The sequence below is a fragment of the Lissotriton vulgaris genome, chromosome 2_1 (genome assembly GCF_964263255.1).
Source record: "Lissotriton vulgaris chromosome 2_1, aLisVul1.2, whole genome shotgun sequence".
Classification (NCBI taxonomy): domain Eukaryota; kingdom Metazoa; phylum Chordata; class Amphibia; order Caudata; family Salamandridae; genus Lissotriton; species Lissotriton vulgaris.
Window position 1 is genome coordinate 550,198,369 of NC_141687.1, and position 24,856 is coordinate 550,223,224.

At 45.7% G+C, this 24,856-nt stretch overlaps 1 protein-coding gene across 1 annotated transcript in view; it reads left to right on the plus strand.

The window, feature by feature from the left end:
• UNC80 (unc-80 subunit of NALCN channel complex) overlaps positions 1 to 24,856 on the plus strand; it is a 2,521,865-nt gene that overhangs the window by 455,451 nt on the left and 2,041,558 nt on the right. The window contains exons 12-13 of the mRNA XM_086955549.1: positions 16,339 to 16,607; positions 17,583 to 17,945. Of these exons, the coding sequence (XP_086811675.1) occupies positions 16,339 to 16,607; positions 17,583 to 17,945 (632 nt within the window). The remainder of the gene's footprint in view (positions 1 to 16,338; positions 16,608 to 17,582; positions 17,946 to 24,856) is intronic.

Below are 24,856 nucleotides of genomic sequence, written 5' to 3' on the forward strand. Positions count from 1 at the left end.
CCATTTTCACAAGGCCTCTTTATTAATCTCCCTTTTACAAGCACTAGGGCCCTCATTTATGGGGATTTAGCGTAGGGCAGGGCAGCAAGTCACCTTGCTGCGCTGCCCCACGGCAAAGTGAAAGGGCAGGAATGCACTGTATTTATCCAAATCGTGCATTCCAGTCCTTTCCCTCTACGCTGGTGCCGCTTCAGCAGACTAGCGCCAATGTAGGCAACCTTGCACTATGGGGCAAGGGTGCCTGTGTAGTCAGGAGGATTGCTTGTGTGCAGGAAGGGGCACCTTCCTGCATATAACACAATCCTGAGAGGCGTTTTCATATGGGCCGAGATGCCCGCCACCCCTACCAACACCAATCCCAATGGGAGGAGACAGACACAGTTTTGAACTTTCGGAAGGCAGGGGGCCTCACGACCCCCCCCGGCCGTATTTATTAAAATATGAAACAAAATTTAAAACTTTAAATTAAAACGTTTCATGTATCATGTACAAATTCAAATTCAATTTCATTTGATGAAGACAGGTATTCAGGCTAACCTTAACAAATCTCTAATACAAAGATTTCCTAGCCGAGTCTAACATCAAGACAAATGCATTACATTCGAATTTGTACATCCTAACATTAAGGGCCAACGGCAAGGTCTTAACTGGTGTCAGATCCCTATCACCAAATTCCCACCCTCTCGTGTGAGTGGCGCATGCGCAGAGGACTTTACCCACAAAGCCAACTGTAACTTCCCTTGTCGTGGGGGCCCCCTTTCACTCGACGCCATCTTAAGGTCGTCCGAGTTCCCGTGCGAGGTATCCGTAAGAAGGACAGCGTGGACTCCCCCCCCCCCTTTCCCCGCACTCTCTTCCGCCGGAGCGGATATCCGGCCCCCGGGAAATTCCGGGGAGGGGCATATAGCCGTCTCCCCCTAGGAGGGGCCTATGGCCGTCTCCCCCTGGGCGACCCATCCGTAATGGGTGCCGCCCCCCCGTGGGAGGGGCCAATGGCCGCCTCCTCCCGGGCGCTCCCATCCATAGTGGGTGGCGCCCCCCCGAGGGTTCTTGAAATCACTGCTCACCGATCATGACCTTACCGCCACAGGCCAGATAGTTGACCGACTATCTGGCCCCCCCCACACCTCCTATAGGTCATGTCTCCTCAAACCCACTAGCCAAGCTATCATGTCTCCTATCAGTAAGTCATTACCCACCCTGGACAGGTGTACCCCATCATCAGAATAACAGTGATCTCCCCAGATGCACCCATGAGATATACTTTGGAGATGAGCAGAGCGAAACAATTTCTCCATTTTATTGTTGACCCTCTTTACCGAATGGTTCAACGCTGTCGTGGACAAACCACCCCGCCATACCCTCCTGGGAATCATGTGAGACCAAGCAATCGTACATCCCGGGAGCCTTTTTGCTAACCAGCTAACTACAGAAAGTATGTGCTCAACTAAAACTCGTCTGCCCAGTCTCACCAAGTCATTGCCCCCAATGTGTACTAGGACTACAGATGGCGGTGACCTGTGCCGCCCTAATAATTCCTCCACAAAACTTTGCAATCGGTCAATACAGAGGCCGCCCTTCCCATGGAAGGACACCCTGAACCCATATTTCTCAGATGTGTGGATCGCATCACCTGTCTTGAATATGTCCCCGGCACGCCTCACGTATGAGTGGCCCACGACCCAGACCACCCGTCTTCCATTCCGTAATCCTGATGCGGTGATTATCTGATACTGGGACGGTCCCAATTTCCGCCCTGCGTCACAGGCTCGTGAAACTGTAATCTAAACAAAAGACAACAAGCGTGAGTGCACTTCCTCAGTAATTTACAACATGTGCAGTTGCACGTACCTCTTGAAACACTTCGAAGACCAACGGCCTAACTGCTTCACCTCGTCTGCCTGCAGACCTAGAGCCGTAGCTTCTGTAGCGGCCCCTATCCTGAATGATTGAGTCCCAAAATCACTCGGGTTCAAAGCCCGCTGCTGCAATTGTAATTGCCAGTACCCTCTGAAACTGAAATCTTGTCAACGGGGTGCCGTTCGTATGTCGCAGCAAGGCCCCCCCCCCCACGTTGTCAACCTTTGTTTTAGGTAGGCCTCAACATGCCTCACTGGACAACCGGGACTACCTGGTGCGCGCTGCAACACAACACTATTCCCCTGGGCCTCCTGGTCGGTCTTTGACCTGGCTATCGAGATCAGCAGAGAATCCCCCTTTACTTGGATGTGATCCCTGCGCAGACCTCCTTCCGTATCTCTCTTATTTGCCGCCACTAGTTCGCTCACCCGCAGGGCCCCATAGAACGCCAATGCGAACGCTGCCCGGAATAGTATTTCCTCGCTAAGTGAGGAGCATGTCTCTTCTAGTTTAGCCAGCAAGGTGGTCAACTTATCAAATCCTATCGGATGCCTGTTATCCTTTCTGCACCCTTCTAAGCGCCGCCAGCCGCGCAGAGCCTTCCTGACTAGAAAGGAGTCCGTCGGGTCCCTGATCCTATGGAGCTGTGCCATAAATGATATGGCGGCCTTATACCGAATTGCGGTTGCCGCCGACCGGCCTTCTCCATGAAGTGCCACTAAAACTTGGACAAAGGACTCCTCCTGCCCCCATCTATGCTCCCCTGCCGGACCCAAAAAGGCGCAGTACAAGCGGAACGCCCCTTCATAAGCTTTCCTTGTCCTGGGCGCTAAACTGGCTGCCACAAGGTTTTGTAGTCCGGGGCACCGATTTGCCACAGTGCTTCGGGAAATGGTGCCGCCACTAGCTCCGCTGAGGGTAAACAAGCCCTGAAAGCCTGCATTTTGAAACGAGAGAGCGCATCAGCTGCATTATTCAGTACACCCGGCACATGTTTTGCCCTGAACTGTACGTTTAATCTCAAGCATCGTAACACAATTTCTTAAAACAATCGCAATATCCATTTGCAGTGTGCTGCCTGCTGATTAATGCACTCAACCACAGTCATGTTATCGGACCAAAATACCACTGAGCGGTCTCTGAAATCCTCCGGCCATGCCGACAGAGCCACCCAGATGGGGAAGAGTTCTAGAAAGCCAATGTTACTCGTCAAGCCGTTTGTTTGCCACCATGCCAGCCATCTTTGTGCCGACCAACGGTTTCCGAGTATTGCACCAAACCCCACGCTGCCCGCCGAGTCGGTCCATAAGCCGAGTTCCGCCGGCGAGGCTGGGGGTTTGCTCCAGACCCCTCGGCCGTTGAAGTCCGCCAGGAATGCCAGCCAAATGAGCATTTCCTGGCGAACCTCCGCCGACAGTCTCGTGCGGTGGTGCCCTTCCCTGAGGCCTACCATGGACTGGGCAATGAATCGAGAGAAAGGGCGAGCTATCGGTATCACCCTTAATGCAAAGTTAAGCTGACCCACTGTCTGCTGTAATTGGTGCAATGTCACTTTCTCGGTCCGGAGACTCTGCAACAAGGAAGCCCTGAATTTGGCGATCTCCTCCTCCGGCAGGCCGAAGCACCCCGCCACGGAGTCTAGTTCTATGCCCAAAAACTCCAGGGAGGTAGTCGGCCCCACTGTCTTACCTGGCGCCAATGGAACCTCGAAACCCCGCATGAGCACGCAGAAGTCCTGCAATGCCAGTGCACAGTCACGAGTGCCTGCTGGGCCGAGAAAGAGGAAAGCATCAAGATAATGCATCACATGTTGGTGCCCCGTGGCCTTTGCGAACACCCACTCCAGAAATGAGCTAAACATTTCAAAATAGGCACACGAAATTAAACAACCCATTGGCATGCACATATCCATGTAGTATTTCCCCTGAAACATAAAACCCAGCAGGCGCTGATCTTGGGGATGCACCGGAAGCAACCTGAATGCAGATTCAATGTCTGACTTTGCTAACAATGCACCGGGGCCTAAGCGATTCAACAGCACCACTGCGTCATCGAAAGATGCATACTTTACACTGCAAATCTCAGGGTTGATCGCCTCATTGACAGAAGCCCCCTTTGTTGCCGACAAATTATGGATGAGCCTGTACTCCCCCGGGTCTCTTTTCGGCACCACCCCTAATGGGGAGCATACAAAATCAGCCGTTGGTGGGTCACGAAAAGGTCCTGCCACTCGCCCCAAGCTAACCTCCTTGGCGATCTTTTTGGCGGCAACCGCCGGGTTGTGCTGAACGGACAGTTGGTTCTTACAAGAGGCGTTCCCTCGAAAATCACCCGCCGGGATCCTGAAGCCATATGAGAAGCCATCTTGCAGAATCCCGGCGGACGCATGATCAGGGTATCTGTTCAGCCACGGGGTCAAAGCCAAGATATCTACGGGCGAAGATGAGGACTTCCGGGGCACCGTATCAATCCTGCTTGGTACCCCCTTTGCCTCCGGTGCCATTGGCCCTGGATCGGCAGCTAGTTTCAGGGTGTGAGGTGTTACCACAACCGGAGCACGCATGCCTGAACCTACACGTTCCTTGCGGCCTGCTACACGTTCCCTTATTGAAACCCCAACACACCCCTCGCTTATTTCCGTTCCCGCCTGATCTAGGTTGAGACTCCCCCCCCCGTAGTTCTGACGAATGGGCTGTGACTGCTTCTGTGGAAATGCCCTGGAGCCATTCGTGCTTGACCCCGAACCACCTGCTGATCCTGGCAAGAGCTGCGCATGCCATGATACCGTATCCAAACAATCCCAAGTCAATGCTTCATTAAACTCTTTCGCTTTTCTAAAAGCCACGTCATACCCTGTCCACTCCTCACCCCCATATTTCTCATGGAAGTTCGTGATCCTGCTCTGATAACAAGCCAAGTCACTCAAAAGTTCTGGTGTACGTTCATTGATAATTGCCACAAAGATAGAAAAGGCCCTGATCCAGTTGATCATCGACTCCTCGACCTTGAATTCCGCCATTTTTGCCCGCCATACACTGGGGTGCCATAAGTCTTTCTGGGTCTTGGCATATTCTAACTCTCGGTGATCAGTCAACAGTGAAAACATATTAATGTATTTGTTGGCCCACACCATCTCTTTAGTAACCATGGGAACAAGTTGCGCCAAGCTTTCGCGCCTTGAGGGTACCGCGCCCTCCCCCATCATCGGTAGCGATCTCTTACCGGCTCCCACCGCACTTCCAGCCGTGTCCGTCGCCTTATCCTGGTTATCTGCCGAGACCACCTTCGCCACCTGTGAGGAAATAGAAGGCACGTTCGCTGCCCCAGCATTCCTTGTCTGCCGGAACTGTTCAATAATCAGTCTAGCTTCCTCGGCCGGGTCTTCCACAGCCACGGATCCCCCCGTTCCCTTTTTCAACCAGGGTAACACAGCCGCTAAGTGAAGCGCTAATTCAGGAGGCATTTGATCCTCCTCCAGCGGTGTGATAACCACAGGGATTGGCAAACCCCCATTCGGTGTGGGTACCGGGCTGGCCGCTGGGGCTACTGGGATCAGTGGTACCTCCATCGGGACTGGGGCCTCGCTATGACCCGCTTTCACCTAAGCATGGGCGAATTTTGCGAATCTCGCGTTCGCGAATTTGCGAACTTGCAATCCGCAAAAATCTGCGAATTCTCGCGAATTTGCGGATTTTTTTTTGTGTGTGTTCGCGCGGTTCGCAAGGGTTTTGTACAATTTCGCAAACGCAAACTTACCTGTCGGATCGCAAGTTTTGCGAACTTGTTGTTTCTACATGTCCAGCCTGTTTGGGACACTCTTCTTCATCACTGCCACCCTCTGTCACCACTGCCACTCTCTGACTACTCATGCCACCCTCTGGCCCACCCATGCCACCCTCTGTTTCATCACAGCACCCTCTGGTTGTCCAGTGTACATTATTGTGGCAAAGCAAAGCACACCTTCCCTGCCTCAAGTGACCTGAATTAATTTGGGGCTGATTAATTTGTCACAGAATATTTTTTTAGCTGGCACCTGCTTCCTTAGTGCTTCCTGATTAGTGATCTTTTGCACTTGCTAAGTGCTTTCATTGTTGCAAAATTAGTTACAACACCTGCCCTGCCCCAACTGACAATAATGAATTAGGGTTGATTAATGTGTCACTGGATTTGAACTTCCAGCCTGGCTCCTGCTTGTCTCCCTTAGCTGTAATTCAGGACCTTTGTGGCATATGTGTAACTATTCTGAGGGTCAGAGCAGGGTCACATAATAGTTGCAAGTAGGCAACTGAACTCTGGAGGGGCCCCTCAGGAAGCAGTACAGGAAATGGCTACTAATGATGAGCTTGAACTTTTTAACCTGGTAAGTAGTTTCAGTTTTTGCTAAGATCGTATTTCTGCAATTTAGCGCTTATTCGCGGGGCGCGAAGTTGAACTGGGAAGCCGCGAACTCACGCGAACAGTGCGAGCTCGCGGATTTGCGGATTTTGCGGGAAATTCGCGAATCTCGCGGATTGCGAATTTACCGAAAATCCGCAAAATCCGCGAGCGGAATGGATTTTCCGCCCATACTTACTTTCACCCTCCTCTTTTTCCCCTTATCCCCCCTGGGGTAACTTTTGGCAAAGCCGGCCCTATGACTTTCTTAGGTCGCCCTGAGGGGCCAGCTTGGGCCTCAACTTGTTTCCTGAGGGCCGCTAAGCCGCGACCAAGCTGGTCTACTTACCGAACTTCCGGTCCATCGCCGAAACCTGGTTCACCAATGTACGCAGCATACGTTCCATCTCGGAGCTCTTTCCAGACTTCTTGCCAGGCTTGTCCGCGTTCAACGTTAGCTCAGCCTGTCTTCCCGAAGTGACTCGAACTCCAGCTACGCCTTGATGACTGAAACAGAAAAACAATGATTACAAGTTCAAAAAACTGCAGCTTGTTCCCTTGATGGCTCACGAGCGACGAGTGGTGCAGCCTTCACAGCGCATGAACAAGAGGACGCTTCCTTAGATTCCCGCGCCTTTTATCCAACAGCGGGAAGGTGGGACCGCGCCCCCATCACGCCCATCGGTACACGGACTTCCGGGCGGGTGTTTAGGACAACCCTTTTGGGGCGGTAGGGGCGTGCTCCGGCCACGCCGCTATGGGCATACCGGCCGGGACACGCCCCCCGCCCACAACGGTTTCCCGGGGGATCGGGGCACCCATCCATACGTTTGGGGTGACCGAGTGGTCTCCCCCTTCCATTCAGAATGCAGCACACATAGGGGAAAAAACAAGCAGAAATAGAGATATTTCTCCTCGTTATGCCTCACCTCAGGAGGCATAATATTTTGAGTCATTCCCACGTTTACAAGTCCTTGTATATGTGGGAATGTGTAAAAAACCATGGAAGGTGTGTGCAAATGGAATGCCTCCTGTGCGGAGAGTATGGCGACGCAGCGATTTGCGCTGCATTGCCTTACTCAAGATTTATAAAGCCACCCAAACCACACAAAGTGGCTTTGCTTGGCTTCATCGTCTGACTCAGAGCTTTACATCACGCATGTACGTCTCTGTGTGGTGCAAATATGATGCAAGGCTCTCATAAATATGCCCCTACTTTTCCTAATCTCAACACATTTGTTAGCCCCTTTACAGCTCTCCCTACCTCAGGCTCATGCTTAATTTTCCTCCTTTCATTCCTAGCCTTCTAGTATGTCTTTCACCTCTTCTGGCTGAACGCCCAGGGCATTTATTCCATCTCACACTCCTGGTAGTTCCCTTTCACTTTCTACTCACTCCACTTACCTTGGTATACTCCTCCCATACAGCTATGAACATATTTTGAATAAAATCGGTGCAACAGCACATATTAATTATACAAGTGTTGTTTTAAAGTTGGTATCTGTGCATGACTTATAATGAGTGTATATTTGTTATTCCTTCTTTTTGATACCCAGCCCAAATGTTGTTCTGACAATATGTATGGGTCTTATGTGTATACTTGATTTAAAATACTATCATAAACATAAGCCTCAGGCCTTTTTTCCGGGTAATGAGACAGTTAGGCCCTTACGATGTCGGGTGGACTTGCATCCGCCCTAAACTGTTTCAGTGAAGGGACCATTCAAACATAGGTCAGCGGTTCTGAACACCTAATTAGGATGCGACCACACATGGTGCGGTCGCAAACTACTACTTTTTAATGGGAGCCTGTGCGGCCGGCCAAAACCACCCGCAGCACAAGCTTCCATTGAATAATGGACGTTTTTGAACATCCATGTGGCAGGCACCTAGCGGTTTCATACCTACTTGAGTGGACTTCTGTTTCCCAGCCTCACAGTTTAATTCTCTTGAGGTTCATGTTGAGCTGCTTGACCTTGAACTACTCTAGAGAGTCGATGCCTGGAATGTTTAAGACTCAGCCTTGACATTGAAATCCCACTTTAAGTTGAGGATTTCGCTGATTACCAAAGTTCCTCTTTTGGTTGTCTTAAAATCGAGATAACATTCCAAGATACCAAGCCACACATTTTGGGGAATCATTAGGCCTATCTCACTTTCTCTATAGTGAATACCCTGGCGTTTGAAGAAGACAAGCAAGCACCTATCCCACGAGATATGACTTTATGCCCCGAGAGGTGACACAACCACCTGCTTATACATCTGGCACTCAGGTTCCACTGGCAATACTTCCTCATATTTTTCGACTCCAGCTTAGGACAAACCTAGGAAGCACCCTCATAAAAGATGTAGCAGACAAATCCTGCACTAAGGAATGAGAGCCCTCAAAATAAGTAGCCAACAGAAAAACCAAGGAACATCATACTGCAGAATGATGGTTTCACTGACAGACAAGACGAAATCCAATGTGTAAGGCATAGAAAGTACAAGGGACTTATTTACAGATTAATTACACAGCTTGCTCATGAGGCTTTTATCCGGGCTGCGTTTTACCAATGTGAATACACAGGGGCATCAAAAAGTACGCATACTAAAATTCTCTTGTTTCACTTTCATCGGCTCCTACACAGATCGGGAAATCGAGACTGAATTTGGAAATAGACACTGTCTAATTAGTGGGGTTAGAGAAGAGTCGGTATTTCTCAAAAGTCCAATTTATGGGGTATAGACTAGGACAATTCCAGGACGTTCATACGCTCTATGGGAAGAGACAAGAATAACAACCAGCATTAGAGATCCACCTACAGCGCCAGATTTCTGAATAAGAGAAGAGGAAATCAAAAGTTCTCAGAAGCTGCAGGCAAACTACCAACACATAAAAGCAAAGTCTTTGCTATGCTGTCGCAACCACTATGCACCCCAGTGGGAGGGCATCATCTCCAGGAGAAGCTAAAGATAAACATGTACACATAGGTGCTAGATGTTGTGTAGAATGCATTTAAAATCAGGTTCCCTGTCCTATATTCCGTCTATTGGATGAAATCTTTCTTTTTGGACCACACGGTGCAAGATACAAGCCTTCTGCTAAAAAAAGAGAATTGTTCACTTTGTTCCAAAACATCAAAGGAACACAGGGATTTACTCCTGATAGACAATCAGTCAGGATTCTTGTAAAGCGTGGCTACTCACCCATTAAGGTCTCAAGGAGCTGATTGGGGGGGATCTACTTTTCAGTTGAAGAGCCAGGTCTTGAGGTCCTTCCTGAATTGAGGTAGAGACAGTGAATGCCTCAGATGTAGAGGCAGGGAGTTTCAGGTCTTTGCCGTGAGATTTTATAAGGATCTGCTTCCAGCCGTGTTCTTGCAGATCCATAGGAGGATGGCCAGGGACAGTTAGGTGAAGCAGAGATGTCTGGTGGAAGTATAGAAGGAGAGGCGATGGATGAGGTAAGCAGGTGTGGAGATGTGGAGGACCTTGTAGGCGTGTATGAGGAGCTTGAAGGTAATTATTTTTTTGATCGGGAACCAGTAGAGTTCTCTTAGATGACCGGTGGTGTGACTGCTGCGGGAGATGTTCAGGATGAGTCTAGCGGAGGCGTTCTGTATTTTTGGCAGTTTCTTTAGGAGTTTTTTGGGTGGTGCCGGCATAGAGTGCTTTGTCGTAGTCGAGTCTGCTGTTGATGAGCAAATGGGTGACCATTTTTCTGGACTCAATGGGGATTCACTGGAAGATCTTATGAAGCAGGCAGAGCGTGTGGAAGTAGGAGGACGAGACAGCATTAATTTGGCGGTTCATAGAGAGCAAGCAGTTCAGGATGATGCTGAGGATATGTGCGCGGTCCCTGGGTGTGGAGGGGGTTTCAGATCACTGTGGTCCACCAGGAGTCGTTCCATGCGGAGGTGTTGGAGCCCAGGATGAGGACTTTGGCCTTGTTTGAGATTGAGCTTGAGGGAACTTCATCCATGTGAGGCTGCATTCATCCCATTGTGGAAGTTGCTCTTGGCAGCTGTGGTTTCCTCTGTGAGGGAGAGAATCAGTTGGGTGTCGTAGGCGTAGAAGATGTTGAGTCCATGGCTTTTGATGATGGCTGCAAGCAGGGCCATGTAGATGTTCACGAAGGTGAGGATCAGGGAGGATCCCTAGGGCACTCTGCAGCTGATCTCCGTGGGTTCTGAGAGAAACATTGCAAGTCTGACTCTCTGTATTTGGCCGGAGAGGAAGGAGCGGATCCATTTTAGGGCTTTGTCACGAATGCCGGCGTCATGAAGTCTTGTGCAGAGAGTGTGATGGGAGACAGTGTCGAAGGCAGCCAAGTTGTCCAGAAGGATGAGGGTTGCAGTTTCGCCTCGGTCGAGGAGGGTGCAAATGTTGTTTGTGGCTGCAAGGAGCACTAACTCAGAAAGTTGGGCATTGATGGCCTTCTCAATGTCTTTGGCTGGGAAGGGGAGCAGAGAGATGGGTCTGTAGTTTTTGTGAGAATAAAGGGCCTGAATCCTTTATTAATTGAATAACAATTAATTATGAATTGATAATTATTTTATTGAATAGTAATTATGTAAACATATAAATATTTATTATTATATATATATATTTTGAAGTGAAGTACTTACCCTACTCTTGCTTAAAGTGTGGAAGGAATAGTAAAATCAACCACTTTGCAATTCCACATGTCCCTACTCTGGTTCTGTTGGAGTGGGAATAGTAAATGTCACCTCTTTCAAAATCCAACTCTTTCCCTACTGTTTTACAGACTGGATTGGGAACAGTACATTTTATCCCTCCAAAGTCTGACACTTTCAGTAATGTTGCGCTGTTGCGCTGTTTGGAGTGGCAATAGTACATTTTACCTCTCCAAAATCCATCTCTTTCCCTACTGTTGAGTTTTCGGAAATGGAAATAGCCAAGTTAACCCCTTCGAAGTCCAACGCTTTCCACCTATTGCACTGTTTGGAGTGGGAATAGTAAATTGAACCTTTATGAAGTCCAACGCTTTCGTTGCTGTACCGACTGGAGTGGGAATGCTAAATTTACCCCTCCGAAGTCCAACACTTTCTTTACTGATGCGCTGTTTGGATTTGAAATGGAAAATTTAACCCTTCCACAATCCAATGCTCTCCCTGCTATTGAACAGATTGGAGTGTAGTGACACACCAGGTATGGGAACACATGGAGAGAAATATTGCCTTTCAGCTGGAAATGGTATAGTCTAAAGATCTGTTTTTAATATAAAATCAGGGCCTTCGGTAGTCAAATCACTAAAAATACAAGTTTGGAAAAAATATATATTTTCGGCGGGTGCTCGTGGAAGACAATTTCTGTGGACTGGAATCTAAAGAATGCTAAAGTGATCTCTGCTGGTCGTTTTCTATCAAGAAAGTTAAATAGAGGCAGTTGGACAGAAAACAATTCCCTTTGCTGAAGCAGACAAGTCCTAGGGCTTATCTCCAGAGCCCACAAAGTACACACACATATAAGTATATACTAAAGTATATATAAGAGGTCTTGAATACTCGACCTAAAATAAACGTACTTGAAAGTCTCTGCACTCATCCACAGTTCCGCTTTTGTTTGCTAACTGCCTCAAAGCTGGCTAGAGGACCGCGTCGCACTGGCAACTGAGACTCTCAGGGGCCTTTAGAAAGTTAGAACTACTGCAGGTGAGTGTAGTGAACGGTATCTGAACTATCTGTAGTCCGTCGCCGCCTATAGTTACAGGCTAGTCAGTTGTGCTTTTTAAAGCCAGCAGCGCACGTTTGGAATAGACACAATTCTGTCTGTGCCCCCCACCCTTAAAGTCAAGTGAATGCTGGGCTGCAGGGGTTTAATGCCGCAAATCCGTTGACTTATTTTTATTTGAGTCTGTTTGATTACTATCTCTTTGCCATATCGTGATGTCCCTTTGTACACTTAGTGGAATACCTCATGAGCATTTGTTAACTTTGCTCACAGCGGCAAGGACACATGACTGACATGCGTCTCAGGCGCCCTCAATCTGAAGTCCGGCTTGGCTCTAGATGAAGGGACAGTGCATACACTAATGTAAAATCCATAAATATGGGCAATCAAGTAACACCAATGAAAAATTATAAGGGTAATAACATCTTACCAGCTCTGCTTCAACCCAATGTAGCACCCAAATTGCTTTCCCTGTCTCTACCTTGCAACACGCCTGCACAGCACACCGCTAAATCGTGTTTCATCATTTATTAAAAGGAGGATACCCTCTAGAGCAGGATGTCGCATTAGTTACAGGTTTTTTGAAAAAACAAGGGGAACCCAGTGAGTAGCTATGGACCATAGGTATCAACTAAGTTTAAGGAAAACAAAGGTCCTAAGCTTAAGTACAATCCTACAATAATATTATATAGACCACAATAGGCTGCTATATATTTCTCTCCCTTGTCCAGCCGGACAGGGAATTTATTAATCAAGTGAATTATTAGAGGTTAAGATACATTTAGCAACAAAATATTTCATTGCATTAAGGCACAGTCCTGTACCGTATTGAAAAAGGATAGGGGAGAAGGTAGTAGAGAGAAAAGTGTTTCAGGCAAAGAAAGTGAGCAATCAGGGTACTGTTGTGAGTCAAAATTAACAGTATTTCCTGGAGTAACACATACACACATTAATATACATTGATTAAACATATGTCTACTCAAAGAACTCGACGTTTCGATCCCTTGCTCAAGTTATAAAGGGATCATCTTCAGGACTTAAAGAATTATTTTGCCTGGTTTGAAAATTACATACACCTCCACCGTTACATACGTTTAATCAATGTATATTAATGTGTGTATGTGTTACTCCAGGAAATACTGTTAATTTTGACTCAAAACAGTACCCTGATTGCTCACTTTCTTTGCCTGAAACACTTTTCTCTCTACTACCTTCTCCCCTATCCTTTTTCAGTACGGTACAGGACTGTGCCTTAATGCAATGAAATGTTTTGTTGCTAAATGTATCTTAACCTCTAATAATTCACTTTATTAATAAATTCCCTGTCCGGCTGGACAAGGGAGAGAAATATATAGCAGCCTATTGTGGTCTATATAATATTATTGTAGGATTGTACTTTAGCTTAGGACCTTTGTTTTCCTTAAACTTAGCATTAGTTACAGGGTCACCGAGCGGTAACAACTAGACAGCCTACGTGTGAGAGACTGCCTAAATAGCAGCTACAGAAGACAGCTGAGGTGCTATAAATGTGTGGGAATGCCTTTCAGTTGGATGATGTGGACCACCACACTGAAATGCGTTAGTCTAATGCTTGATGCGTGGTACTTTGCAGGGCTGCCGTGCCTATAAACAGGTCTTTAAAACACCACCTGGTAGAAACAGTAACAAAGTCGCATACGTTAAGAATTGTTTCAAAACAATGTAGCAACACACTGTATTTGTGAAGAACATGCAGGCAGCAAAGACACCATCTGTGCACCCCTCGTCATGGACTAGGTGCAGCGCAGACCATTGGACTCAACAAAAATCTTTAATCTGAACCCTGGCTCCGGTTGCATTCACCACTTAAGATTGAGTCCATGCTGGTTAATGGAGGACTCATCCCTGTTATCTTTAACGTGTGGGACATCGTCATCCTATTTGCCATTTAATGAGAGGCTGCTATATCCCTTTCACCGCAACAATTTAAAGTGCAGTGTGGGACGCTTCCAAACCTTTTTTCTCCCTCGTTCATTCGTATTCCCGATAGCGGCCATCATTTGAACTTCACATTACATCATTCATTTAATGGCCACGACATTTGATGTGTGTCACCGGCTACCATACCTATATATCCCTTTAAAATCCATGTTCTTCTTTTCAAAAAAATATATAAGCCTTGTATACTATTTCCACATACATTCACACAGTGCCTATTAGTACACAGTATTGTATCAGCATGTCTGAATATTTACCTTAGGAAACATGGATTTTCAATGTAGCTAAATGTATTAAATATATCATTACTGTGCACATTGCGATATTGGATCCAGGGGGAAACGTTCCTTCTTTTTCCTCTTTTTATCATTCATAATAAGATAAAATTATTTATATAAATAACATATATTTTTGGTACTTAATACATGGGTGGTTATTAAATTGTTTATGTAAAATTTAGGTCAATGTTTGCAACAAATTTCCTAAATGTTTGTTCACACTCCATGCAGGCAGCAAATACACATAAAACGCATGCCGCTGGCACAACAATATTTCTCTAACAAAAGAGAGGGACCCAAACAATCCAAAGGGGTAGGGTACCGAAAGACAGACTGTCAATAAAGTTTCCCTTTGGGTGAACTTATAAGCTGACCACAATTTAGAATTCAACGTGCATGCAAGCAAATAGTTTCAATACCACAAACTAGAAGCAGAAAATGATAAACCTAATACAGTCATACAAAAAATGTACATTTTATTTTGGTAGATTAAAAACAATATATAGACATCATAAAAAATATATATACACACAAAACTAATGGGACAATACACAAGGAAAATTATTCCAATTAAAAAAGGAAAATACACAAGTTTTCTAAATAGTTGAATCCTACTCCAGGTTGTACGTTTAAAATTCACAATCACAGGAGTTTCTCTGTTCAATTACTCAGTGTATTTCCACTTAATAATGCATCGACGCGTTTCGGTTATGGCAGTAAATGATTCCAGGCCAAAAACCTTCCTCAGGATTAAAACTAATAGTATCCCATTAAAGACAAGGTATCTGAAATAAAAATATACAATATAAAAATACATCACATGACTGCATTAAGAATTTTTTTTAACAATTCTGCTTCTGAATACACACTTAAGCTGCTACATACATTACTCATTCTTAACATTCAGCTGACCATTATCGAATTTGGCAAATTCGATTATGGTCAAGCTATCACCTTCGCAATCTTTTTGAAATTAGTATGTCCCTAGATGCGTTTAGGCGGATGTGGGCTACACACTATCAAATGTGAATTGGTTAGCCTTAGAAATCTGCCTTTTGACCATGGAGATGTTCCGCGACATGAATTGGTTGTGGGAGATTTAGTGATAACTATGTGCACTAAATATACAATTTATGTAACATGTGTTAGAATAGACCACAGCTGAATGTTAAGAATGAGAAAACATGTGTATTTTCCTCTTTTAATTGGAATAATTTTCCTTGTGTATTGTCCCATTAGTTTTGTGTGTATATATATTTATGATGTCTATATATTGTTTTTAATCTACCAAAATAACATTTTTTGTATGACTGTATTATGTTTATCATTTTCTGCTTCTAGTTTGTGGTATTGAAACTATTTGCTTGCATGCATGTTGAGTTCTGAATTGTGGTCAGCTTATAAGTTCACCCAAAGGGGAAACTTTATTAACAACAATATTTCACACAATGTGTAATACCCAAAACTAAATAATTTGTTTAAAGGAATCGGAGACAACACGCATAAAACGCATGGTGCTGGCACAATAGTATTTCACACAATGAGGACTGTAGAGTACGCTGCCAAAAAAAGATAAGCAGAGCTTTTTTAGAGTACTGTCTTCTGTTTTTTCTTTGCAGCCACTGATTATTTAACCATGCACCATACCTGATGGCTATGTAGCTGTACCTACTATTTTATTAATCTTAGATGACGACATCTTTTAAGGATGATCGGTCATCCCAAATGTTTATATTGCACTCACAACCTTAATATTATTCTACCAGATTGGCAGCACTGTGTATAGTATTTTTATAAATTATTATGCACTGCTTTCTCAGATAGTTGTATATTGTTACGAATTTAAAAAACAACTTAAGTGTCTTTTATTGTCTGCTCACTTGTATGCTTCTTTTTTATGAAGATTTAATAATTCTATAATGATTTTTATTTTTTGTCTTGTATTGTAATGTATTCAACTTTTAAGGCATTTGTTGCCAAATACAGTTTGATTTATTAGCATTGTCTGTGTTTATCTAATGTTACACCAGACTTTGTTATTAAAAGCTACAGAAATTGTATGTAAAAAAGCAATGGACTTTCTAATTACCAGATATGGTGACTATTGCCAATGAGTTTACACTCATTGCCCTCAGACCAAAAGCTAAATTGATATATTTTCTTTGTTTTACAGTGCGATCTCAGATCTCCACCATCACTGTGGCTACTTTCAACACAACGCTTGCCTCTTTTAATGTTGGCTATGCCGACTTTTTTAGTGAACACATGAAAAAGTTATGCAACCAGGTGCCCATCCCTGAGTTGCCTCACGAACCTTTGGCCTGTGCCAATCTTCCACGAAGCTTGACAGACTCTTGCATCAATTACAGTAGCCTGGAGGACAATGAACATATCGATGGCACCAACAACTTCGTACACAAGAATGGCATGCTTGATCTTTCGGTAATTATGGGCGGACTAAACTGTGACTTGATTGTGATTAAGGAGAACTCAGTTTTATTTTACTTCTGTTTTAATGTCATCTTTAAATATATATTTTACTGAGCGGTAAAGATGATTTTTAATACATAGCAATGCCATCCAGCTGCAAACTTACTGCTGTCCAGTGACTATTTAGTGACCAGTTTAGAAGATTTTCATCAAAGTAAATGTCAAGGCTCTGCCACCATCAGTACTGCCACATGTTAATAGCCTTAACAGTTGAGTTAGTATTCAAATGAGCATGGTCTGCAAATGACTCTCCTATTCCTTGCTGAACATCCCTCCAAAACAGAACTGAAGTGTATTGGAAGTAGTCTCTGTGTGAGAAACTTGGACTGCGGCTGTCTAGCATATGATTCGTTACACACATTGCTTTGGTTTATATTAAATAAAATGCTGCCACCGTTCTGGAACCATTTACTCCTTGACATTGTATACCTTTTCTGCTCAAGTGCCAATTGTAATGGCGGTTTTGGAAGGTTAATGTGTATACCTTATCTTCATATACTAATGCAGGCTGGTAGACAATCCACACAAAGATGGTTTATAAACCCATCTTTACTTCTGCACCGTACCATTATTGGTACATAAGAACTTTTGATTTGTAAAGAGTCACAATCTTACTAAAGCATTAATTGTTTAGAAACATATAAGCTCAAATAATTATATTGAAGTGAAAGAGCATGAATGTAGGTTCATGGTTAATAGCCCAATTCAATCTATAAAATACATTCTGTAGAAGATATGAATAAGTGTATTGTGTCACATGGAAGTGTGCAACCTAAGTTCGCCTTTAATTGTCCAGTTGCATGAAACTTTAGGTAACATGGCACATACCATGGGTCTAATGTTTAGACAAAGGTGACAACCTACATATGCTTTTAAAGGTGTCTAGTGAGAAACTGCTGACTTTAATGATATGTTTCTTCTTCCTAGGTTGTCCTGAAGGCTGTATACCTGGTACTGAACCATGATATCACCTCCCGGATCTGTGATGTGGCACTGAACATTGTGGAATGCCTCCTTCAGCTGGGGGTGGTACCTTGTGTGGAGAGGAGAAAGAAGAGTGAAAACAAGGAGCATGGATCAATCTCAGTTTCAGGGTCTGGCTCAGGGTCTGGGGATAAAAGGCAAAGCGAGGTTACCTTCCAGCTTAGAGGAGCAGCTGGTGGATCCACCTGTGGATTTGGGGGCTCATCTGTTGGTGCAGGAGATGGAGGAGGAGATGGTGGAAGTGGAGGAGGTGATGGCAGTGGAGGAGGAGGATACTCTGACAAGAATGGAACCAACCCAGAGAAGGTTTGTAAATTAACTCCAAAATGTTTCATGAAACATGCCTAATGCAAAAAGCAACTGTATTGTGTTATGCTCTGGTATACATGTTTTTGGATCTTTGATAAAAACTTTTACATTTCTTCCTAAACATTTACTCAAAATAACCTATGAAAGACTTTCACTGTGTCTGTGGGGTGTTGATGTAATACTAACATCACAGTGTTGTGCTTAATTTGTTAAGACTACCAGAGAGAGAAAGCGATATTCTCCCCAGAGACCACCTCCCCCCAGGAAACTTAACCAGAAATTCTACAATTATTGATTGTAAATATCTATCAACATGGGGAATGTAGGATAACCTGCCTTTACATTTTATAATACATGAGCACTGATAAATATTTCCAATAGAGACCTCTAGCTGTAGATTCCTCACCATAGAATATTCCCCAGGTGTCAGACTCGATCCAGAAAATCTTGAACAGTACCTCTTGTTTTATTTATTTATTAAAGTTTACTTGCACAACCATAACAGACAGTAGTCCAACAAAATTACATCATGCAGTAGCCCATCTGGGTATTAGTATAAGTGATTCACAATATACATTAAACACCCATGCCGACTCCCCGGCCTCCTGAAACCTTGTCACCTCATATTGCGTAAAAGTGCACACAGATTGTCTGTTGAGCTGTGTTGGGGTTCGAGCTCATCTCTCGATCATGTGTTCACATGTCCATTTTTCAATCAATTATCTCTGTGCATCCCGTTCCCTTACATATTCTAGAAGAGCCTCCAAAAGTCTCTTGACCTGGAGGAGAGCTGCAACATCTCGACATACAGGCCCACCACTTCACTTCACATAATCTCATCCTTCAACCAGCATTTAACTTTGGTGACCCCTTTGTCATGTTAGAGCCACCCGCCTGCGGCCCAAAAGGGATGCCATTGCCAACATTTTCTAAAGGCATTAGGGGCATCCAACACAACTCCCTCTAGTAAAATCATTGTGGGAAGTGGGGTGGACCCGTATATCATTATGGCATGTTTGTACATCATTTGGGCTCAGAATGTTGCAACCACTGGAGAAGACCATGCTAAATGGAAATACATCTGCATCAGGGGCAGCACATCACCTGCATGTGGAATCTGACAGCATCCCCTGCTTCATCAGGCTGACGGAGGTGTACTACATACTGTGCAGGTATTTGTAATGAGTGAGTCTATATTGTGCATTGGGGATATTTCTTTGGTTTGCGCACAACAAAATGGCTGTTATTTGTGAGAAATGCCAATGCTTAGATCCGCGGACCACTGTGTATGGGCATTCTATTCTGGTTTAGAAGTAGCACATGCCACTATACTGTACATGTGAATCACAAAATGTTTTGGGGGTGAGTTCATTAGCAGGAAAAATAGTTGCTCACAGTCATCTGGGGCGTCCAGAAATGCTGTAGGTAGCCGCTTCAGAATGAGCCTAAGGTGATGATAACTTAGTATATCTGGCGTAGGGGAAGCCGTCTGAGCTATAAGGTCTTCCAGCTAATTCAATTTGTGATTTTGGAATAGGTTCACACTGTGTTAGATATGCTTGCACCTCAGCACTGGAAGCTGAGCGGAATTCTGTTCGATATGTGCATATAGGTAATGTGCAATCTCAGCACTGGCTGCAAACTAGAAGGCGGTCTCCACTGAGCTCTGCCAGCCATGTCTGTGCTTACCTCGAGCACACCACTGTGTATATCTCCCGGTCTGGATGAGTTGATCTCCAATAAAGTTGAGAGTGGATGGGGCCCGACTCGATCAGGACGCATTCCAAATCCGCATTTGCCCATCGGACATTATAAATCCAATGATGAGCAAATTGGGCCTGGATTACTCTGTATTAAAGCTCAAAATTCGGAGCACTGAACCCCCCCCCTTTTTTTGTAGGACTTCTGTAACTTACAGCAACTCATCCATTGCTGTTTCCCAGCCCAAGCCACAGTAATCATGTGGGAGCGCAATTGGGAAAAGAATGCTCTGCATAAGGGGATGCACCTAATGTGAGAGAGTGTGTAAAAACTTTGGACTATCTGTATTTGGTGCATATGAGTTCACCAGAGTAATATGTATGGAGCCAAACAGCCCCTGGACTAAGATGTATTGTTCCTCAGGGTCTGAGAGTATTTGTAAGTGGTGGACGTTAGTTGATCTGTGGATTAATATAGCCATCCCTTTAGAGTAATTCAAATAGGAGGTGAAATACCAGTAAACTCCCCATGCCTTGGCGAGAGGCGTATTCAATGCAGGAGTCAAGTGTGTTTCTTGGAAAAAGGCCACCTTGATCTGATGTCAAGTCAGATATGCCACAACTTGGTGGGTTGCTGAGCCCCCTAATATTGCGTGGTTTTTTTTAATACTCAAATTTAATTGGGTTTTTTCACAGACATTGCAAAACACAACCGCATTTGTACCAAAGTTACGGAGGAATAACACAAACCACCCTTCAATTGCCCCTCCAACTGCTCCTCCTTAGCCGCGCCTCCCCATTAGCCCAGCAGCCCAAGCCATTTGCCCCACACTCGTTTGTATTTCTTTGTACATTCCCGAGCCAGGTACACCAGTTGTTTCAGTGTAGCACACCAGCCAACACCCCTCTTCCATTGGGCTATTGTGGGGAGGATGGGCTTCTTCTATCTAGCGGCAATGTCCCTTTTGGCCACCACCAGGGCTGTACCCAGAAATGACCTATCAGCCCTAGAACTCCTATACCTTCCAGGATCCCCAGGAGTACAACCTGGGGTGTATAGGGCACCTCCTGCCTCAATATTCTGTTAGGCTCCCTCACCACTGCCGCCCAATATTTTCCTATGGGGGCGCAGGACCAAGTCACATGATAAAGGTCTGTGGGTTCTCCTGCACAGTGGGGGCAACTCAGGGCTGGCAGACAGCCAGCACGGTGTGATCTGACGGGGTGAGGTATGCACAATGAAGGTAAAACAGTTGGATACGTCTCAACCTGGCTGATATGGTGATCACTCGGGCCATGACAGCGTCCCTTCAATCGTCATCCTCCATAGGTCCCAGCCAACCTTCCCATCTGGATCTTAAGTGGTATAGCAAGGTGAGGGAGTTGATGAGGGATTTGTAAATCCGGGAGACCCCTCCTTGACCCAATTCTCCCATAAGTATCTTCTCTTCACGTGCGCTGAACTCAGGGAGCCTAATGCCCGTGGGTATATCTGTCGCTAGCACATGCCGGAGCTCAATGTATTTGTGGAATTGCGTGGTGCTAAGTGAATATACGTGCTGGAGGTCTTGAAATGTGCAGAGATGCCCTCCCTGCCAGAAGTCTCCGATGTGTGAGATACCAATAAGATCCCACTTCTGGATTCCTTCTAGCCACGTCACCTCACCCACCCACTTGCTCTGCCATAAGAGTTTTTACAGTGTCAGCCTATGGTCCCAGCAGGTGTAGCGGAGAGCATATCACCATGCCAGGAGGACAGATCTAGTGACAGAGAGGATACTCTAGGAGATTGGAGAGCCATAGAGCATTGCTTGGATCCGTCGGAGGCCCAACTCATCCAGCTCCGACTGGTAAACGGGTCTGCCCATCCTCCTGCCATTCACTCATTGATTATTAGTAGTAATACAAGTGAGGGTTTACCATCCCCATACCCCCATCATATGGGGCCATTTGGCAGTGAGCCAACACCATGCGCTGCCTTGAATTGCCCCAAAGAAACGAGGCTGACATTCTGTCTAAGGTATGGAACCAGTGTCTTGGGAGGTACAGAGGGATATTTTGTAGAATGTAGAACTCTCCTTTGGTGCTTTTAAGCGACTGAGTCAGTTTCAGAGACCACGTGAGCTCCGGGTGTAAAGCTACCCATATCCCCAGGTACCAGAAACTCAGTCGACGTATTGGGATATTGGTTTGCCAGTCAATGCATCCCCAAGAAGGGTGCAGCGGGACCAGAATGGATTTTGCCGGTTTGATTTTCAGACCTGATACTTCCCAAAAGAGTTTAAGGATCTGTAGACAGCCGACGCCAGAGCGTGCAGGGTCTGCCATGGAGATGAGCATATCATCCGCAAACAAGACTATACTGTATTCATGGGATGAGCTCCAACACAATCCCTGGATTTGGGTGTCTGATCTAATGAGGCGGGCCAGGGGGATCAATGGCTAGGGAAAAAAAAGAAAAAGAGGGAGAGGGGACAATCCACCTTGTGCCATGGCCTATGTGGAATTCCTCCGATAAAATACCGTTGGTCATGACCCTGGTCGAGGGGCTAAAATATAGCACCTTGACAAGCCCTCTGAAGTATGGACTGAATCCTGTACAGACCAGTACGACCTCTAGGTATCCCCAGTCCACCGTATCAAAGGCCTTCTCAAAGTCTATTAATAGGAGAGCCAAGTATGGAGGAAGGAGGTGTTGATGGACCAGAGTTACCTGCAGACGTCTCAGACAGTGTCTTGCGCTCCTACGGAGTATGAACGTACATTGATCGGGGTATTTAAGGGTTATGATTACCCCCTTAAGCCGATTTGCTAGGATTGAGGCATACAGTTTAACTTCTGTGTTGATTAATGAAATTTGGCTGCACGCCAAGCATTTGGTGGAGGGAGGGTCAAGTTTTGGGAATAACCACTATCGTCGCTACATCAATGTCACATGTGAAGCCTCCTCTCTCTAACACTTCCGCATATAGGCCATGAAGGTCTGGGGTCAGAAGCTCCCTAAAGGTCAGATAATATTCCAATGGGTACCCATCGGAGCTCAGTGTTTTGTTTGTGCCCAGTGACGAGATGGCTTGGTCTATCTCATTCAGTGTAAGGGGCTGATCCAGAGACTGGGATTCCACCTTGGATAATCTGGTAAGTGGATCATCTCGTAAGAAATTCGAGCTAAGGTTTGCGGCTGGAGTCTGGGCAACAGAGTAAAGCTGCTTATAGAAGGATGCAAAGGTTCGGGCGATCACCTCCGCCGCTTTGTGTGCACTGCCATCCATGACAACTATTTTGGAGATAATCCTATTGGCGAGTGGGCGGGCAGCTAGCCAGCAGAGGACCTTTCGATTTTTGTCTCATCACCCGTATACCCGTGCTGAGGAGGAGCACCTGATTTGCTAGGCCGATTCTTGAGAAATCTCATAGATTTCTTCACAAATAATGTCAAGCTGGACTAGAATAGCTCCAGATGTGTCACCCACCGGCCCGCTCCAGGAGTACTGCACAGGCCTCCATACAAGCAGGGTGATTGTCCCCAGCCTGATACTTCTTTTTAACATATCCTTTGGCGACGCATCTAATCGTCACCTTTCTGGCTGCCCAAAGTGTGCTCAAAGTGGCCACCGATCCCTCGTTTCGCAGTACGTATTGGTGCAACTCCCCCTTGATCACTTTTTTGCAGTCCCTATCCTGTAGAAACCAGGCATTTAGGCACCAGATGGGGCGAAGGGGGTTAACAGGACGTCCTATGTCTAACAACAGCGGGGAATGGTCCGGAAGACCTCGGGCAATCGTGTGGACATTCATTTGCAATATGTCGGCAATCAGGGGGGCTGGTATGAACAGCATATCAATTCTTGAGTGTATATGATGGGCAGCGGATGAATGTGTGTATTGGAAGGGGCGAGTGTGCCACCTTCTCTAGACATCACAGAGTCCTAAACGGGAGGCCCAGGCTGTGAGCTTCTTGGCGGATCCCACCCGTTGAGGGGAGGAAGTGCCGGGTGCATCCCAATCAGGGTTCATGACTTCATTAAAATCAACTTCCACCACTGTGACCCCCTTGGGTAGAGAGGATACTAAATTTCAGAGGTCGTGGAGGGAGAAGTCAAGGACCGCTGGAGACGTTTAGGCTGTGACCAGATTGCGAGGGCACCCCATGCTGCACCCAAAAAAAGCCAGAAAAGCTCCTAGAGATCACAGAATTTTTGGCTTGGAACAAACTGGAGGGAGCGGCAGAGGAGGACCGCCTCTCCACGGGACCCCCATGTAAGGCCTGCATGGTATACTCTGTCGAAACCCTGTCTGGACAATAATCCCCCAACAATATGCAATATGAGCATGTTGGTTCTGGAGCGAGTGGGGGACTTTAAGACAGCTGCATGCTTCACCTTATCCAGGAGACCATTAACATTACAGGAAAGGATGCGCAGGGATAGTAGGTCATGGCGAGTGGGTGCCATGGGTGGGATCTCCATTGGATAGCTGCGTGTGGCCCAGGGCATGTTGGGGCCTTTGTGAGAAGTACCTCTGGGAGTGGTGTATGGAAATGCCACATACATAGGGGCTGAAGTATGGGAAGGGGTCCCAGTAAGCATGAAATAATAACCAAAAATGTGTGAACAATCAAAAAGACAAATCTTAAAGACACATTGTTTTATTCACAATGTGCTGATATCTTGCATATACTTCACTATTTCACATTCATTAGTCAGTGACTATTTACAGTGCCCCAAAAGTTGGGAAAGAGGGAAGGGGGTGTGGTATGTGTGGGTAATGAGTGAAGGAAAAGGGTTTTAGGTGACAGTAAAATCGACGAATAAGACAGGTTCAACAGAGTTACATCTTCATGTACACAAAACCGGACCAATAGGTTCATATGTATTGTTTTGCAAAAATCATACTCCAAATGTACAGCAAATGAGAACAATGGGGTGTGGAGTTGACAGCAGAGAACAATATGTTGTCGACGTTTCGACCCTCGTGCTCGCAGATATGAGTATTAATCTTGCCGTGGGGTCTTCCTCAGGACTGGGGAGTTAGGGACACGTGACCTATTTAATGTACAAATATACATGTGTTAACATAAAGTGACAGACATTCACCCTTACTTACTCAAAAATAGCAAGGCACACCTGCCATTTCATGGAATTGACTGAGAGTAAACGGAGAGTTTCCCGCCAAGTGGGATAATGCAAAAGTTGTGTCGCCAAAAGC